Raw genomic sequence first — 20,751 nt, 5'->3', positions numbered from 1 at the left:
GCACACCACTAGAAGAGGGCGCTCGCCACAACCGTCTGATAGAACATCTGTAGCATCTTGTTGCAGATGTTGAAGGACGCCAGTCTTCTAAGGAAGTATAGTCGGCTCTGTCCTCTCTTGCACGGAGCATCAGTATTGGCAGTCCAGTCCAATTTATCATCCAGCTGCACTCCCAGGTATTTATATGTCTGCACTGTCTGCGCACAGTCACCTCTGATGATCACGGGGTCCATGATGGGCTTGGGCTTCCTAAAATCCACCACCAGCTCCTTGGTTTTGCTAGTGTTCAGTTGTAGGTGGTTTGAGTCACACCATTTAACCTTCATGTTGTTGTTCTGCAATTTCTGCTCCAGCTTTCTCCTGTGCTGCTCCTTCACTGCCCTGAGCTGGACTCGGAGTTCCTTCTGCACACGCCTGAGCTCCTGCTGATCACCGCCTTCAAAAGCCCTTTCAAAAGGCCCTTGATGTCACTTGCAATCCATGGCTGCTTGTTAGCATAGCAGCGTACTGGTCTTACTGGAACTACAATGTCCATACAGAACTTGATGTAGTCAGTAGTGCAGTCAACAACCTCCTCAATGTTCTCACTATGTGACCCCTGCAGGATATCCCAGTTCGTAGTTCCAAAGAAGTCTCTCAGAGCCTGCTCTGCCTCAGGGGACCACTTCCTGAATGAGCGTGTGGTTGTAGGTCGCTCCCTCACTCTTGGTTTGTAGTGAGGCTGAAGCAGAACCAGGTTATGATCTGCTTTACCAAGCACAGGCAGCGGGGTGGAGCTGTATGCGTCTTTAACGTTTGCATACAGTAGGTCGATAGTCCTATTTCCCTGGGTGTTACAATCGAGATACTGGGAGAAGGCAGGTAATGTTTTGTCCAGCGTCACATGGTTAAAGTCTCCAGCGATTAGCACAAGCGCCTCAGGGTGCTGTGTTTGTAACTTAGCAACTGCAGAATAAATGACGTCACCCGTTATCTCCACATTCGCTCGAGGAGGGATGTAAACAATAACAACAATGACGTGTCCAAACTCTCTGGGCAAGTAATAGGGATGCAGACTTACAGCCAATAGTTCAATGTCCCTGCAGCCAGTGGAGATTTTAACGTTTACATGTCCTGAGTTACACCATCTTGTATTTACATAGAGAGCGAGTCCTCCTCCTTTCTGCTTCCCGCAGGTGCTTGCGTCTGTGTCCACTCTAATTGTGCTAAACCTGAGTAGCTCCACATTAGCATCCAGTTGGAGTCACATCAGTTGTAGATGCAAAATCGTCAAGGTTTTTTTCATTTTTTACAGGACTAATGAGTCATTTACAATATATTAAGGTTACTGCAGTCTGTCCCTCTGCTGTTGATGATGCACACCCACAATGAAACATCAGTATTAATAACCTGAATAAAGCTAAAAGTATACGCGTAATGCTGACTTGGTTGATAACATTGACTGCTTGCTACACATTTATTTAATCTGTAACTGCAAAGGTACCACCAATACACAAGCAGTATTTGTGGGAAGGAAGGTTACATTTACTTCATTTTTTTTGTCTTTAGAAGTCTAAATCCATATTAATCTTGGCATACTGTAGGCAACATGTACCAGATAATGCATGAATGACATGGTGGTAGAGTGGTTAGTGTTGCTGTCCAACACCTATAGGGATAACATATATAATATAAAGTTCTGCCTTGACTTGTCATCTATGCAGTGTTTGCATATTTACCTCCTGTCTATACACACTGCCTATGGTACTCTGGTTTCTTTCCAAAGCCCAGAAGCATGAATAGTGGCTTGGCCGGTGGCCCTGAATGTACATGTGCACTGTGGTGGATAGGCATCCTGCCTTGCACCTGATGTAGCAAGGAAAGGCTCCAGGACCCAATTAGTCCTGTAATGGAATTTGAGGATATGACAAATTAACAATTTTTAATATTTAAGTTTCAGTTTAAACATAATGGATTGTTTTTTTTCCTTCAGTGAACTGGATATGCCTTTTGCAAGATGGTCTAAAGATCAAGTGTGTAACTGGCTGCAGGAGCAGGGCTTGGGAATGCATGTAAATTTTTCTAAACAGTGGATCGTTTCGGGACAGACTCTTCTACAAGCTTCACAACAAGATCTTGAACGGGTAAGTGACAGAATGGTATCTTTCTTTATGTGATTGAGTAGTTGGAACTCCCTCCAATGGGCTCTCAAAGACCTTGTTAGACTTGTTTTACTAGAGTCCTAAATAATTTCCTTTGATTTACCTTCAAGACCAAAAACAGGCAAGTCTTATACAGGTGGTTGATATGAAAACAGTAGGCTGTTGGGCCACATTTCTGCTGTTACACTGGATTAAGCAGTTATTTGATAATCTGTTTAAGTATGTGAAAAATTATACAAGTAAAGACTAATTTAAAGGTAAGCCCAAGGGGAATGGTTCACTTAAAGCACTCTTCACAAAAAAATGTTAAGGGTTTCTTTTTTTTGTTGTTGGAAAAAAAGTGAGATTTTATCTGTATATTTTGGCTTTGTTATGACTGCTGTGACAGTCCAATTGTAATTAGCAGATTAAATTATGTATTCTGAAGCTCATCTGAGGATCATAAAGCAAATTAAGGTAAAATAAGGGCTCAAATTAGCAATATAAAAGCAATCTTGCTTTGGAAGAGTGACTGTGTCCTTTTTCAGTAAGTATTCCTCTTACACACTTTGTACGCATTGGCTGTCACACTGATGAAGATTAAGATTATAAAATGCAGCTTTTCTGTGAGTATATTTCTGTAGCATAGACACTAGGAAAAGCAGATGGAAAGTGACATGGTAATTTTTTATGATTTGAAAGCATTATTTAAAATAGCTGATAGGCTATTAAAACTAGGGGAGATTGTATGTTGAAGGCAAGAAGCTGTTCTCTGATGCTGCACTTAGTGGGAGCTACGGCTTTAGTAGTCATGAGAATATACATCAGTCATTTAAAAAAGATAAGAAATTACTGGCATGTGTTTGATTAAGATTGAAAATAGTGTGGGATCCCTTGTGACTAGAATTAACCCTTAATGCCTGGACCCTGATAAGTTACAGTCTGTAGCTATAGCTCCCTTAGTTAGAATTGGCTAGGAATTGCCATGTATTGTAATACACAAAGTGAGCTCTACTGTTGCATTGTCACCACATAGTAAGGTCACATAGCACATCTTGCTTCCCATATTATGTGGCAGGTTGTTGTTATTATTATTATTATTATTTTTTTAATACATTGGGTTTATCTATACCAGCTAATACCGTTGAATCAGAAACATTCCTTTAACACAAAACAAATACAGTTTTCAAGTTAAGTATAAAAACATAGACGCCTCATAAGGAAAACCTTCTTCTGTCTTTATTTGTACAGTACAGTTCCCCACCATGTCACTAAAAAGAATGATCAAAATGAGCTTTTCAGCCAGTCTGTTTTCTCCCTGCAGTTTTAGGGGCTTATTTCCAGTTTCCAAAATGCATTAAACATTAGATTTGATTGAGTTTTACATAAGGATTTTTTTTATTATTTTCACTGTGATTGTTTGTGAAAACTTCTGTGTGTTGTAGGGTATTTCAGTAATCACTGAGACACTAAAATTAGTGGAAAATTGAAGATGAGAATTTAATCATTTATTTGTAATTTAATAGAGTTTACTATTATATGTCAATTTTGTCAATATTTTAAGCACTACTTTTATGACCCTTTATTAATTTGTATGTAGAAGGCCATTAGGAAATGGTTGTACTGGGGTGTTATGGTCTCATTTTGTTATTACTATTATGTGAAACAGTTTTGGGACTTATTTTAATTTTTTTACCACACATAAGAGGACAGTACAGTGGAACCTCGGTTCACGACCATAATTCGTTCCAAAACTCTGGTTGTAAACCGATTTGGTCATGAACCGAAGCAATTTCCCCCATAGGACTGTATATAAATACAATTAATCCGTTCCAGACCATACAAACTGTATGCAAATATATATATATTTTTTAAAGGTTTTTTGGCACAAATATAGTTAATGACAGCATAGAATGTACACCGTAATAGTAAACTAAATGTAAAAACATTGAATAACACTGAGAAAACCTTGAACAACAGAGAAAACTAACATTGCAAGAGTTTGCGCTATAGCCTTAGACCCGATCGCTGTAAACACTTTTTTTTTAATGAGTTTTAAGCACGGGGGGAAAAAAGGGAACATTTGAACAAATCCGTAACTTAATAAACAACCAAGAAAAGTAACATTGCAAAAATTGACACTACGAATTGAAAAATGAACAGAGGAGTTTACAGTGCTTAAGCACACGAAATACTGTAGAGCACAAAGAGTTCAAAGGTAAAGCACGTGCGTCTGACTGAGAACAATGGACAGGGAGCGGCTCAACACATGCTTAAATACAGTAATCGGCGCGTACGAACCGAAAGGGAAAGGAAATAGAGCACAAAGAGTTCACAGTGAAAGCACGCACGTCTGACCATGAACAATGCAACACGTGCGGAAATCATTGGCGCGCACAAACCGAAAGGGAAACTGGCCTGTTCTTATACTGAGTGTGTGGTCGTGAACAGAGGCAAAAGTTTAGCGAACTTTTTGGTCGTAAACCAAGTTGTACGTGTACCGAGACGTTCGTGAACGGAGGTTCCACTGTAGTTGTAAGGTGATTAGGGTTTTATGTGTTAACCCATCTGTGTTCACAGTGGCTTCACAGCTACATAACCACAGAGATGGGCGCACACACATTTGCTGTCGAGCATTGTGCCAGTCGCATTTTAATATCATACCAGTCCTTTTAAAGGAATTTGTCAGCTAACCATATATCATCAGCTATACTACCTCAGACTACTGAGGGCAAGCAGTCACTGTACATTCACGTTGAAAGCAGTTTCTTAAGCCTTTTGTCACATAATGTGACTTTTTGTCATTGAGTATGTCAGATTTACCAGACACAGTGACTGACCTCCTCGTTGCACCATGTCAAATTACACAACTGAAAAATCATAGCCTATGTCACATTTACTGACTGAGCACCGATCTTCTGGTATAGTCATGCTTACCCCTTTTTCTGACAGCCAATAGTGCGCTCTCTTCTGTTTGCAAGGTCCACAGTCCCTATCCTGCCTAACAAAGCTGTGAGAAATGTCAATAGCTTTAATTCATTCAGCTGTAGTCTCTGCCCTTTTTTTCATTTTTTCCATTCTTTCCATAAAACACAAGACATCAAAACAAACATGCTTCTCTTCTATTTTAAAACATGCACGTTCCTTATTCTTCCATAACTATATTCTATACATTGTATTGCCCAATGAACACTCATTGGTTCTGAACTCTCACACTCAAAGGGCCCTGCTTGATTTTATTGTAGCCAGTCACAGACTAGTTGGTCTCAGTCATTCGGTATGTCAAATTAGACAATCGGCTTCATATGAGAGCTCCACTGACTGCCTAAGATTTTGGAAATGAAGGCTATGACTGGAAATTGCGGACAGATCAGATTACTCTCTCCCAGGATCATTAATAATGTCCCATTTTTCTAAATTGGAGGCATTTTTCATGTCATTTAAACTAATGTGCTCCCCTTTTTGTTAAATGCTTCTATATCAGATTATGGAAGATGATCTTATTCTGTAGCTATAGTCATAAATGAGGAAGCTCAATACATTAAAGAAGCAGAAGAAAGTTGTATTATTTAAAATCGTCAAGTAATGTTCTAATTTTGTGAAGGTCAAGGCAAAGCCCAGAATGAGTTTACCTGAGAATTGTCACTGTGATCTCAAATTGGCAAAACAAGAAGTCGAACTAAATACTGAATTCAAGAAAACACGTTTTGCAAGCAAAATTCTGTGGCCCACCACTAACTGAATATTTAGCAAAGCTCACTGTACTTCACATTTCTACAGTATTAGGTGTTTTACTATCTTGGAGACCAATCGTTTGAAATGCAAATGATTCTTTTATTTCATCTGTTAAACTGAAATTCATGAATAGCCAACTTTGTGTTCTTTTGCTCTGAAGGTCACATGTCCAGGACATCCTGGTCTGGTTACTTTTTCCTTTCACATTGTTTATATTCCCATACCTGCTCTCTTACAACAATAGTTGGTTATTACTTTGAAAAATGTAAAAAATTGTAACTGATAAATATTAGGTGTAGTGACAATGTGATTTTTTGATGTGCACAAGAGTGTCAGTTTAAAAAACTTGGTAAATCAGGCCAAATATATTAAGAATAAAAGTGAATGTGACAATACATGTTGTATTATGTACTCAATAACTTTAATTAAGCAAGCACGTAAAACATATTTAATGTTATAGATTCTTTCTTTACCCAATCCCACTCACTCCTTGTGGAGTTTTTTTTTTCTTTCCAAGTATACTCCCATTTTGTTCACTGTTCCAAAACACCTACAGATTAAGTTGACTGTTGACCCTAAACTGGATGAGAGAAAGTGTGCCTATGATTGACTAGCACCTCGTTCATAGTTTATGCTTGCCTTGCATTTGATGCAGTCATGTAGGCTCTCTTTTAGCCTATATGATGACATAAGTTGGTTTGGAAAGTAAATGGAAGGATGCTTCACACCCACAAAGAGAAACTGTTAGAAATTACCACTAAAATCCCATAAGCAGTTGGTGTAAGCTGGGCGGTACTACCAAAATTCTTTATCACGGTATTTTTCTAAATTATACCGGTTTCACAGTATTCAACGGTATTTTTTCCCATGCATGATTGGATGTTAACCACATTTTCCACTGCAATTACTGCAGTAGACTGGCTAAGAATAACCTATTCCACTGTCATAAGAATTGTATATTGTATAAAAAAACATTTTAATGTGCACACAAATATTAATACAGGTTTGCATGGCCCCATAAAGTGATAGTTTTCAAGGGGGTGGCACTAATGAAGAGAAGGAATCACATTGCATGACAGTTGCAGTCAAAATATAGAACCTTTTTATTGTACAAATTTTGCAAACAACTTAAACTAAAATTTTGACAACATATTTTCAACCATCCAAAGAGGCATTTAGACTTAGTAAAATATCCAGAGCTGCTTGTCAAAAGTTATATTGCACTGAACATATCTTAGAAAAGGAATAAATAGTAAATATTTTTTGGAAACCAACTACACTTTCTGTTAATGTTAACAATCTCTGTCCACTGACACGTTAGTGACTTTTTAAACAACTTTACCATCATTTAAACTGCATAATATTTATACTGATAAATAATAATAAAATAAATAATAGTGCAACTTCCAGTAATTAATACTATTACTTTAAGACTTCAAGCCCAGATTCATTACACAGTATTCACCAAATAAAAATAAAATAAAACAAGTGCAACTTGGTGATGACATCTTTACCAACTGAACCATCATTAAGGCAAATTGCATTAATATGGACCTTGCTTCAAGCTAAGCTATATATATATAATAAATAAAACTGCAACTTGCATTTATAATGCTATTTGTGGTATAGCCCTACAGAATCGTATTAGGGCCACAGTGAAGGAAAAAAAAAAATACGGACACAGGGAAGAAGAAAAAAGCTATATGGCGAGATTAAAGTCAACATTTCCACTTTATTCTCATAGTTTATTTTATAATTAAAGTAGAATGTCGTAAACCAAACTTCATCCTAAAATCAATGTTTAATTTACTAGATTTTATCAAATCCCATCATAAGTTATGTAGCAAATTAAATGCTTGGTGTTGTGTTCCTCAACCCAGTTTTTAATCGCTACGTGCTTCTTAAACTGTCTTTCTCTGTACTAAGAGGAGGCGCCGGCAGAGATCACCGCACAGAATACATTCACTTTATGATATTCCTGCTCTCTGAAAAGGCGGTAGTGCTGCTCCCTCACAGTAAGGGGTCCCCAGGTGTACGTTCAGTGTAGAGAACTTTGTGGCAGGTGTGATGAGGCTCCAAAACCTGGATGTATGAATTGGTATAGCACAGGTTTAACTTAAGTATTGTGTAAATGTTGGGTTCGTGATCTGGTGGTCGGCGACACGAACACAGAATTCAATGGATGTTCTTCTGAGCAGGCTTTCTTTATTGCATACATGCTGTCTCTATCCGACGTACCAAACCCTCAGCTCCTATCCTTCCTTTTTCTTTCTCCACATAACCAATCACCACACGATAAAACGTCTTTGTGAAATTAAAACTAGTTATAAACTTAGACCACAGAGTGTTCAGAAATTTAAAAAATCTTTGCTATACATGTTTAATTATGCCATCCATTCAGGCTTGAGCCCATCCCAGCAAGCATTGTGTGCGAGGCGGGAGCAAATCCTGAACGCCGGCACATCGCAGGGTCAATATAGCATAACAAAACCCGCCATCCTACATGACTTATCCAGTAGTATAGAAACAGTATTTACAGATTTGGACATAATGGTCCACATCCGACCTTTTAAAACCAAAGTATCTCCAGGCAACAGACATGACTCCTTTTTTTCGGCCAAATTTCTTCTGTGTCATCATGTTCAAGTTTATCGTCTGCTACAGCTTCAGTTTCTCAATGTTCTCTGTCCATTTTCACCGCACAATACCTCCACTACCACATGTACTCCATTGCATATGTGTTTAGCGGTGTAGCAGTGAAAAAAGTCCCCAGTTTCCTGCTGTGCCACGTTCCGAACGTTGTTTAGGCAATTTAAACCGGTGTTGCGGTATAAGAATAATCCATATCATAACAAAATTAAAAAACTGTTTTCGGTATGAACCAGTATACCGCCCAGCACTAATCGGTGTATATCAATATTTGCCATTTTACATGGATGTTCATTAAAACAGAGTCTACACAGAGATTGTTCATTAAATGCTGGTCAACATGGGCTTGAAATATAATGCACTAACCTGTAGACCACAGAAAGTTCTGTCCTGTCAGAACAATAAATCAGCACCAAAGTCTTGAACACAATTTTGTCATGCCCATCAAGTTATTTGGTGAAAGTTGAAAGAGCAGGGCACCTCAGCTGGGTTAGTGTAGCTGTGCCCTCCTTCCATTGCTGACAAAAAACATGTTAGATAAATTACAGCAGTTAAAAATCACGTGTTTTTATTTATATAATATATGTATTTAATTTTGTCTGCCTGATTATTTGACAAAGATGGGCGGCTTACAGGTACTGTATCTAGGTTTTTGGAGGAAGAAGTTTCTAATTTTTAGATTATACCTGTCTAGGTGAGAAGAGATGGGCTGGCAAATGATTGTCGATGCTTGAATGACTTTATTTTTCTTTATTAATTAAAAGGACGTAAACTACTACTTGTTTTTGGTTTGACGTTTCTGTTCACCTTTCAAGCCAGCATTATATTAGTTCACTTGTTCATACTATGAGGTCAAAGTAGGTAGTTGATGCAAATGCAATTTTCAGAAATGACTTAATATTGCACTGTCATGTTTATATTGTTTAAACATTTAGATAACCTCTGGTGTTGAAAGTTTTTAAAGTATGTGGTTATTGCTTTGGAATTCTGTACATTGTGTAGTGGTTGCTACTGTTTACTGAGGCTATAGTTTAATCCTAGTTGAGCTGTTTGAATTTGGTTTGGAACATGCACAATTCGGGAACATTATATTATCAACTATCAATTATCAATTTTTTCATCAGTTATGTTTTTGAACCCAGTGTAGTAAATTCTATGGCATCCCTTTTTCTACAGGAGCTTGGACTTAAACATCCTTTACATCGGAAAAAATTACAGCTGGCTTTACAAGCACTTGGCTCAGAGGAGGACGACAACAAAGGAAAGCTCGATTACCACTGGGTGACTCGTAAGTGTGTACAGTTCTAGAGATTCAAAATCATAAAGTGAACAGGAAAATCAAGTAACTAGAAGTCATGAGAAAGGAGGTCCTTGGTAATCAAATATGTTCATTTTTAGGATGGCTTGATGACATTGGACTTTCTCAGTACAAAACTCAGTTTGATGAAGCAAGGATAGATGGGAGAATGCTCCATTATATGACTGTTGTAAGTGTCTCTTTAAAATAACTGCTCATTTCACTGTTGAACAGTAAAATCCTCGTAAACATGGATTGTTCTGTAAACTTTTTAAAGTCTTTTTCAAGTCACAAAAAATGCTATATATTCCATACAAATGCTTTTTTTTCCCTTTCCTGAAACAACTGCACTACACAAAATTATTTGGAACATTTCAGTGTTAGTTTTTTTGGGATTTTTTTGTGGAGAGTCATGAATATGTGGGGTTGACCAAATTTTGATTTTCAAAAATCAAGAGTGGGAGTGGAAAGGGGTAATTGACATGCCTCCAAAATGTTGATCTTTGTTACTTTTTCGAATCTAAAACAAATTTATCAATGTAAAGTTCTTGGTGTACATGTTTTAAGTGTTGTTTTAATACTGGTAGTTTTTGCTTAGAAGATGAAAACCAAACAGCCTGATTTTAAATTTAAAGGTTCAATATTTTGACAGCACCAAAGTTGCAATCAGTGGCAGTGTCACCATATTTTATATCTCAAGTGCTCTCAGAGCAGTTTCACCAGAATGTGGTGCAAGCACAGCATTACTTATTGCAAGCAAAGGTGCAAGTGAGCATCAGGTTCTAAATGGTGAGTGCTTTTATTTGCTACTAACACATACAGATAATACAGTAGGATTTACAGTTGTTGTGTCCGGCTCAGAATCACAGGTATTTCTAATTCTTCATTTGGCCATATTTTGTAATTACACTCTGGTGTTCCGTTGTTAAAGAGCTATGCTAGGTCCACATATCTGTTAATGGAATCAAACTGCCACACGTTCTTTTCTTTAAACAACCCACATCACATTTGATACCAACATCTGGTATACTGTATGCGCAGCACCAAGTTATACTGTGTGCAGATTCAAAACATTGCAACAAACAAGAATATTGGTCTGTGTTTTATTCACACCCAAAGTAACAAGAAAAATGAGATCCCAGACAAGTTTAGGAATCTTGTAAATTTAGGCATCAAAACAGAGGATGTGTCAAGGAAAAACAGGATCTCCCTGGTCACCCTATGGATGGGTTTTGGCCAAGATCTTTTTATATTTTTGAAAAATGCTCTTCAGACATTTTACATAGCTCATTTAACATCTGCCACTGTTCCAAAGTAAAGTGATAACACAGAGTGGTTGGCTAAATTTCATATTAGGAGGTTCACTTCTTGTTACTCATTAAAACACTTAATTTCTAGGGGTTTGTTATTTCTTATTTAACAGAAAAGTACAAAATATATTTATTCTGGATTTTTCCATCAAGGAAAGAAAGTGCATTTCTCTAGTTCTGGATAATAACGCTGTTAGCTTAATCTAATGTATGCTGTAGCTTGTTCTGAATGTTTGGCCTTGAATCTAATTGTAATGTTCTGCATGTCACAGCCCTTCATTTACTGGCCTGCTGTCCAGTCCACTTATAACTGGAGCACACGCCTGCTCATGTTAGCATTCTGTAAAAAAAGCACTTTGTTCAGGGGTGAGGTAGAGGAAGAGAGGAGACTAGAGTGGTTTTGAACAGGGCAAGATATGAAGAGTTACAACATTGTGTAAAAGCCATTTTATCTTTAGGTTGTAATTGTAGTAGCCATACATTGCCTTTCAAGAGTGCTTAAAATGTTACTAAAACACTAGATTAGATGTGTGTGCCTTTATGTTTGGTTATTTGGTTTATTTAGAGGAATTGGTGCATGGACGACTTTGGTGCTACTCCTACTTTCTGTTTGGGAGCTTTTTTGGTAAATTTTTAGTTGCACATAAAAGAATACATCAATGTGATCCCATCTGTACCATGTAACAATTACATTGTTTATATGTATATGACAATTCTGGATTTTCTGTCCTGAAATACAACTGTATGCATAAGAGGAACTCATTATATACTATTCTGTTAAGTGATGATAAAGTATTTTGAAAGCTAATTCATTCCATCAAGAGAAAATGAACTTGTGCAGTGATTGGCAGTTTAGTTTATATTTATACAAAATTTGAAATAACTTTTTTTGCACAATTGTTTCATTGAAAAATCTATGTATCCCAATTTTGTTAGAACATACGTAATCTGTATTCTGTAGGTTTGCAGTACACCTAATTAAACAGTATTATGAAAAGTGCATCTTTTTCACTTTGTTGGCCTTTTCAGGTTGAGTTGAAGAACTTTAAAAATCAGCATTTTCGTTGTCCCATTATTTTTTTTCTGCCTGAAGAATGTTCAGTTGCTGTAGACATTGTCTGTTGTAAAGCCCAGTTGACTAAAGATTAATTGACCCTGGTGGCACATTGAGATTGTGGATTGGCTATTGAAGCAGTGCAGTCTTTAGAAGAGCACACCCAATGTAAAGCTTGTTTTCCCCTGCTGTGGGTTTGTGGGCGGTGTGTTTATCATTACTGACACACCCTTGAGGCATATGGTTGTCCAAGTCAGAAAATAATTACAGCAGCACACCTAGCTAGAAAAACAGGTACTTATCAATAAAATGGAGCATTTCCTTAATCTTCTGTGTGACGATATTCAAACATTTGATAACCGTGACATGCTGTACACCACATTGTGCCACCATTACAGCAGTGCTTTTTAAGACCTGTGCATTAAAGAAATGTGATTAGGTGAAGGAAAATTTGTTTTCTAAACACACAGTTCTCATTGGAATAGGTGCATGTTTTTATTAAGGACACTATCTGAGGTGTTAACATACAGTAGGTAGGGTGAGCAAGAATAGGTCAAGAGGAACCTTAGTCTGTTTGGAAAATATATTTCAAATAAACAGGTAAAAGAATTACTGCAAGATGCACGTATTTTTCCACAAGTTTGTGTAAGTAGAAAGGTGTAAGTACAAACAGTACATAGTAGGAGTATATTTTCATGTGTCACGTGAACTTTATATTTGAAATACTAGCTTGTAACCAAGTTTCTAAAGCATTGTTTCTTTAAACCATGAGATGTTTCTCCTTCTGTTGCTTTTTCATTTTTATATGGACTAAAAATTGAAGTCATTTAAACTACCTGTGCTCTATATCAGAATATGTACATGAATAAAAGGTATTCTATACAACTAATTTATTTATTACTATTAATATTAGTTTGTACATGCAAAATATCTTACTCTATTCTTTTCATGCTAGGGCAACACTGGGATCTTCATGTTTCTACTGTTTTGACATGACATACTTAAGCACTGAGAAACTCTTTTTAAAAAGATTGCTGGTCTAGACAGATTATGAAACAGGCATGAATCTTAATGTCTTCATCCACTGAAAAATAGGCAGTTCCTGCTGGTATTTTGAGTTACTGTACAGCCATGTGAAAAGAATGTCTGACAAGGCAGCTTTTCAATTCTATAGAACTGGAGTCATATTTTTTTTGTTTTGGCATAAATAACCATTTAAAGTCTCCACCTTACAGTATAGCACATTTAATGTGCAGAACCTGGTAACTTGCATAATATGTTACATGAAGTAGAAACAAAACAATTTTTTTCAGATTTGTTATTTTCCTCAGGACATCTTTTAGAAGTCTTTTCATAGACAAGTAACCATCCTGTCATTTTGCCAAAGCACGTTTGATTCAGCCATCATCCACATAACTGAGAATGCTACTTTAGGACAAATCACAATCTTCACACAAAATTATCGTAACAAAACTAAGACTATAGATATCTTACTGTATGTAGTTTTCGTTATTGTTGATTAAAGAATAAAGAATACCTTCTATGAATTTGATTTGAACATCTGTTCAGATTTGTTCCATTATTTGGCTGAAATTTTCTAAAAGTGTACTTTTTTGCTATGAACCTATTTAATACATTCTGGGGAAAACAAACTATTTTTTTCCCACAACATTCACCTTAGATACAATATTTGAAAAAATGCTTTATTTTATTAATTCTCGGAAAATTTCTGATCCTTGCTATGTTGCTTGAGCAAAAACTCCACTCTAGGCACACCCCATTATACTGTATTTCAGAAGAGAAGAGGACAGGCCAGTGCTCCTTCTGGCTAAACCAGAGTAATGCAGTGAGATGTAAAGGTTTAAGAGTTGGTCGTCACCCACCAAGATGAACTTGTCTGGTCAGCCTTAGGAATAAAAAATACAGAATGAAGGCAGATGCATTGATGACAATGTTTTACGTGGGATCTTCATGTTATATGAAAATAAATATTCAAGTCATGTACAGTACATTAATCATTATTTATTTGTTTACATTTGTTTATCCTTCTGAACAGAGTTTATGTACAGTTGGATTTCTTTCTGCTTCCTAATACACATTCACAGAATGTTGAGTGACTTAATATTTCATCAGAATCTGTGTGAGAGTGTACCCCCTGTTAGACTTGTACTCCATCCAGTGTTGATATCCATCTTGCACACAGTACTGCTAGGATGGACACTAGCTTTCTGTGACCATGAACTTGGTAAATGGGTGAGAAAACAGATTGGGAGAGCAAGTGTGGGTCTGTCACTGAATGGGACTCAAGTTTTCCTGCTTTTTGCTGCTGGGACAATTTTTAGGTCACCTAGATTTTGAGCATCAAAAAGGATGGATGGATGTCTGACATTGGTCACGATGCAGGACATTATACTCTACTTTTAATATTGATAGTTATAATACACAATGTGCATCTTATACCATAAATAAAATTCACTGGTCCCCAGTGTCTTCAACTTGCAAACATTCAAAGCTTTTTCTGACCTTGCACCAGAAGGGCTCAGTAACATTCTGTATCATCACACTCCTGACTGCCAGATTTGATGCCCTGACACTGAAACCTTGGCAGTACTCTTAATTAATCTGTATGTTCCATGAATGTTTGTATCCCCCTTAGACTTTAGAAAGGACACCTAAAAAGGTATTGAATCTGCGGACTGTGCAGCTTAGAAGCTGTCTGTACTTCAGGTCATTTAACTTACGATTGACTCCTTGGCCTCACTTTCATTATTACTATGACTGTGTCGTTGTTACCAATGCTCTCCTCATACAGTTACATAATGTATTGTTTCTGTTTGTTTTCTGTTTCTTATTTTTGCTCTGACTTTACCTGTGTTATTATTTAATTTAGTTTGTAATACTTCTGATATAAGCATTATGTAAGCAATAATTTTTTGACTTCTATTTCCATTATTCTCATCTGAAAGTGTTTGTTCTTTGCATATGTGAAAGGCATTCTAAAAAGGCTTTCTAAAAGCAGGCATTATAGAAAGAAGTATAAATCCAATGTGTGTAGTTTGTGTGTGTGCATATGGCTTTTGTAAAGCTTATATCTAATTTCAGGATGATTTGCTCTCCTTAAAAGTTGGAAGTGTACTTCATCACTTGAGCATTAAGAGAGCGATTCAAGTTCTACGCCTTAATAACTACGAGCCCAACTGCTTGCGAAGGCGTCCTTCAGATGAGGTAAAAGGAACATGTGGTTTTTGAAGTAACTTTGGGGGAATGTGTATTTATGTTATTTTTAGTGTGCTATTAGGCAAGCATAAAAAAACTGGTTGAAATCCAGATGTGCTTCTTAGAGACCAGAAATTGTCTTCCTTCCTGCTTATTGGTAAACAAAAACAAATCTGTTTGAATTGGTATTTACAACTTGTTGGCATGTTGTAGCAAATGTCAAATTTATAGTTTGTTGCTTAACTCCCGAGTGTTTTCCTCTTTAATTGCATAGCTCGGCTTTTAAAATTTTATCAGGACAATTTAATTGTAGTGTGTGTCTGTTCTTTCATCCATTTTTTAGTGATTTTTACAGAATTGTAAGGTCTAGTAGTTCTAGTCATGACTTCACTCTTAGGACTGTATAGTGGCATTTTAGTAATGAAGGCACAAGAAGTAAGCAGCCCATGACTCAATTTCCATTACTTCAGCACCTAATCATTTGGATTTCTTCATTTGTACATATATTGTGTCAGCGTTACAATATACTATATAATATTTATTGTTGGGCTTACATAATTTCTACCTTTTAAAATAAATCAGTGATGGTATATTAACATCTTCCACGTGCTTGGCAAGGCTGCTGTCTGCAAACGTTTGCATAAACTGCAAAGCAGGACATACCAGAAAAGGTGACCACCATAATCATTTTACACTGCTTACATGCCATGAGCCATTAAAGCTTCAGGCTAAATTACCGTTGTTTATGCAGTGCAATTGTGATGCATTTCTAATATTCATATTGTGATTTGGAAAACCACACCAGACTTTATTATCTCTTCTCTTTGTGAATTCTTTAGAACAATATCACTCCAGCAGAAATCTCACAGTGGACAAATCACCGTGTAATGGAGTGGTTGCGGTCAGTGGATTTGGCTGAATATGCCCCAAATTTAAGAGGAAGTGGAGTACATGGAGGATTAATGGTAAGACCTGGTAGTGCATCATCTGCAGGCACAGCTGGGAGAAAACTGACAATTATAACATTTATACATCATTCATTTATTTGTTTTTTTTAAGGGTATTACCTCCTGAAGATTCACATTTCACCTGTTCTTTAGTGACAAGTCAAGTAAAATGACACTTTTTCTTGGTTAACTGAAAAAGATTAAAATATGCAAGCTTTCGAGGCAATTCTGGCCCCTTCTTCAGGCAAGATATTTTAATCTTTTTAGTTTAGCCAAATAAAAGGTGTTATTTTGCTTGACTTGTCGCTACAATCATAATGGTTAACATGGTACAACACCCTAGTACTACACCTGTTCTTTGTAATGGATTATTCATACATGTCTTAATTTCTAAATGTAAATTACATGAATTCTCATAGTTATTGGTGACTGTTATAATAAAGAATTGCTTTACCTTTTTTATCTTGTGGTACCACCCACAAGGTAAACTTTTTATTACATTAAAACTTTGCAAATACATAATATCAGTGGTATTGAATGTGTTGTGAAATCAGTGAAGCAGCATCTGTAACATTTTCTTTGCTTAAGGAAGGAGTGGTAAAATAAAAAAAATCTTTTCAAGCAGTTTGCTTTTGAATTTGAAAATGTGTCAGAGTTGAAGAGTTTTTTTTTTTGTACAAACAATTCAATAAGTTGTGTTTTTATTCCCTTTAGGTGCTGGAGCCTCGATTCAATGTTGAAACTTTGGCTCTGCTCTTAAACATTCCACCTACCAAAACTCTGCTTAGACGTCACCTGGCCACTCATTTCAATTTGCTTATTGGCTCTGAAGCCCAAAAACAGAAACAGGAGTGCATGGAGTCTCCTGATTACACTCTGCTCACAGCTACTGCAAAGGTTAAGGTAAGAACTACAGTCTTAAAAATGGGACTTTTCACAAACCTTCAGTGCTGCACAATATGGCTTGTCATTTAAATTCCATGTATTTGTTCCATACTTTTTTTGGGCCTAGACTATTGCCATAATAAATGTGAATCTGAGTTCCTATTTGTTGTATCCCTTTACTCTTGCCTGAAATCTAAATATGAGTTGTTTGATACAGCAAATGTTTGTAATGTTGTCAGTAGCACTGGATTTCCTGCCTCTATGCAAATGTACCCTAGAAGGTGTATGGTAGGTCTTTTATGCGCCCCCACCCCAGTTTCCTCTCCATCCTTTTCTTAGGACTCCCCAAGAACAGGATTGCCAGGCTTCATAACTGCTCTTACTGCCAAATTGTCATATATCTGAACTTGACATATTGACCTTAGTGTTTTTTGCAGTGATTTAATAAATATGTCAGTGTTTTTGCCCATATGTTTTATATATGAATTGTGTTTTCTTTTTTTATGGGCTTCATCAAATGCACCTGGTGTCATTACAACTAAAGTAATAATAGTTTAAAGACTTGAGTATGCTGGCTGGGTTATTGAAAGCAACCGGTTTCAAAATTTGTGTGAAAAGCTTTTGTTTTCCTTCTTTTAGCCCAGAAAGCTTGCATTTGGAACATTTGGGAGTCTCCGGAAAAAGAAGCAAGATGATGGTGAAGAGTATGTTTGCCCAATGGATTTGGCCTCACCTGTACAAAGTAGTTTTCATAAAGGATATAAGCGTGGCATGGAGCTTCGTTTATATGATGACGACCTAGACCGTCTGGAACAGGTAACAAAAAGAAAAAGGTTTTCCATCCCATTTCAAATGTAGAAAATTTAAAAAAATAAATAAAAGTGTTGATTTGGACTTACTACAAGTCAGTGGAAAGAATCCAAGCAAGGAATCATTTAAAGAAAACCCCAATGGTAGAGTGATCATGGTCTTGTATGGCTATATCAAAACAGCTGAATGGGTGGGACCAATAAAGAGACCCAGGCATCTTGGGATTCCTTGCTGCAAACAACTACGATTTTTTTTGTCACAGTTGTCATGGCTGAAAGTATGTAAAGTTCAGTTTACTTTTCACTCTTTTGTAACAGCAATAACATTAACAACTTGGTCAAAATTCACATTTTCTCATTTAGATGGAAGACTCTGAAGGTACAGTCAGACAAATTGGAGCATTTTCTGAAGGCATTAATAACTTGACAGTAAGTTTAGTTTTTTTTAATATATTGGATTTGGCAGCAAAAGCTAAACTGTATGACAGGCTGCAAGTACCTGTAAACATCTCGTGAACCTGGTGACATTTCATTGCAATATGCTATATACAATATTAATATTTTTGCTGGTAGTGGTTAGATGACTATTAATTAGTAGATCATACACATGCACATTTTTGACTCCTTCCTATTCATGTACTTCTAAGGACTCTTCCTTTTACAAATATGCAGCTTATTCAGTAGGGCCTGACTAGTAACAGGTTTTACTTTTTATAGTACTAGCAATGGCTCCATCTTGCCTGCCAAGCAGAATTTATAATGATTTTTGGCTTAGTCAGAAAATGAAATGCTTATTTAGAAGTATCTTTCAGCATTAGAGTTGTTTAAAAAAAATAAAATAAAATAAAAATCAAGGTTAAGTGGAGAAGTAAAATATACTGAAATGGAAATAGCAGATTCTCTCAGTTTATATTTTCTGTCATTTTTAACCATGAAGAAGACAAGTACTTACCCATATCAACAGGGAATTCATATACTAAAGAAAGAAGTTAAATGAATTAAATCACTGGCCCAGGATAATGTTTATTCAACTTTTATTATAAGTGGATGGAAATACTATAGAAAGTGCTTGGAGAAAAAATGTCTTAACTCCACATAAACCATGACCAAGTCCATGATTCAAACCCAGGAATCTGGATCTATAAAGCTGTTGTATGCCACATTTTAACCCAAGATGAAAGCGTCTTAAATCCCCCTTACTGATCTGGAACATTCCTTTGATATTCTTCATTCCTACTTCTTGATTATCACACGCTACATTTGTTGTCTAGGTGCTGTATATTGTTAATTGGTGTCTGACATGTTCCTGTGATAATTTTTAGTATTAATGTATAATTTACAGTAAAAAAATCAGTGGGTTGATTTGAGCACAGAATGTTTTACATCATGGATTTATTCTTATTTCAGAGCATGCTGAAAGAAGACGAGTTTTTCAAAGAGCTTTCTACGTGTTCTCCAAGTTCCAGTGTAATGGATGAAGACTCAAATGTGTGACAAAGAAATTCAGTGAATTGCAATTACTAATAAAAAAACAAAAATGGCTGTGAATGAAAATTATTTAAATGTAAATTAGTCCTCACTATTATAGTGCCCCCTGTACAGACTGTAAAAACAGGCGTTGCATGTTACAAATACCGGATTGTATTTAAAAGTGGAGCATCTAATGTCTTTATTCTCATTTGTAATATGGTTAAGATGTTTTTCCTGGTGGGGAAATATATATATGCAAGAAGGAATTTTGACCTGCTTAAATACTTATTTGCTGTATTGACTTGCTACAACGATAAAATGGGATATTATTTTTTAATAACATCATAAACCAACAAGTAAAATGGATGAATGCTTGGTATACAACAAAATCAAGATTTTAATACAGCAAGATCTGTTTATGTGCCAGCTGGTTTCTGGATATACAACTTTTTATACTTTTTTTTTTTTTATATATATATACGACTATGAAGAAAACTACTTACTTAACCAGCTACTGACAGCTAATTCACCTGCACTTAAGTGTAACTGGAGCAACAACGGAATCATTTTGAACAGAAAAGTACATTTTAGATGCTGTGTATATCATAATTGAGGCTGTCATCCTTTTTTTTTCCTTCTGTTGTCATAATAAAGTATTCAACTACATGATGTCTGTTTAGTTTGCAAAATGATCATTTCAGGGGTCAAATGCTGTGCAGAATGGAAGTTGCGTGCCAAATTTCAAGTATGACTATTTTTCATGAATATTTGGACTAATAAACATTAACATATAGACTTAAAGGAAAAGTGATACTTAGAATTTACTATAGAATGCAGTCTTTCAAAGTAAATCACTGCATTATATGTGAGGATAGAATTGTCAGTAAGCCACATCTTCTATAATGGTCTGCTTTGCATATTACAGATTTTTATAAGAATTTTGTTGTATTGAAATAAAATTTTTTATTTTTGTCAACAAAGGCCCTTTCACCAGCAGAGCATTAAACTTACTGCTGTATTTGTGCATGTATTTATTACTAAAAACATCAACACTTTTTTCAAATGCACCACCATGCGGATGTAATTCATGTATGAGCAGAAATATTTGTATTTTATTTTTGCATGTTATTTATACTTTCTTATTACAGTGCCTGACTGTAGCTGTTCTGTAAAAACCTTAAGACACAGAACTCCTGTTGTATATTCACTGTGATGTCTTAATAAAGCAAAATATTTACAAATTCTTATTTATAAAACTA

The 20,751-nt window shown here is 36.1% G+C and overlaps 1 protein-coding gene across 16 annotated transcripts in view; it reads left to right on the top strand.

The window, feature by feature from the left end:
* Nucleotides 1–20,751, top strand: part of ppfibp1b (PPFIA binding protein 1b) — a 197,045-nt gene extending 176,294 nt beyond the window's left edge. For all 16 annotated transcript variants that reach the window (XM_039761651.1, XM_039761655.1, XM_039761659.1 and 13 more), the window contains 9 exons: nucleotides 1,973–2,123; nucleotides 9,681–9,792; nucleotides 9,903–9,991; nucleotides 15,268–15,390; nucleotides 16,221–16,346; nucleotides 17,043–17,231; nucleotides 17,853–18,029; nucleotides 18,386–18,451; nucleotides 19,430–20,751. In XM_039761651.1, the coding sequence (XP_039617585.1) occupies nucleotides 1,973–2,123; nucleotides 9,681–9,792; nucleotides 9,903–9,991; nucleotides 15,268–15,390; nucleotides 16,221–16,346; nucleotides 17,043–17,231; nucleotides 17,853–18,029; nucleotides 18,386–18,451; nucleotides 19,430–19,516 (1,120 nt within the window). In that variant the 3' untranslated portion in view covers nucleotides 19,517–20,751. The remainder of the gene's footprint in view (nucleotides 1–1,972; nucleotides 2,124–9,680; nucleotides 9,793–9,902; nucleotides 9,992–15,267; nucleotides 15,391–16,220; nucleotides 16,347–17,042; nucleotides 17,232–17,852; nucleotides 18,030–18,385; nucleotides 18,452–19,429) is intronic.

Source organism: Polypterus senegalus, chromosome 8 (genome assembly GCF_016835505.1).
Source record: "Polypterus senegalus isolate Bchr_013 chromosome 8, ASM1683550v1, whole genome shotgun sequence".
Taxonomy (NCBI): domain Eukaryota; kingdom Metazoa; phylum Chordata; class Cladistia; order Polypteriformes; family Polypteridae; genus Polypterus; species Polypterus senegalus.
Note: the sequence above shows the minus strand (reverse complement) of the source record. Positions and strands in the feature narration are given on the sequence as shown.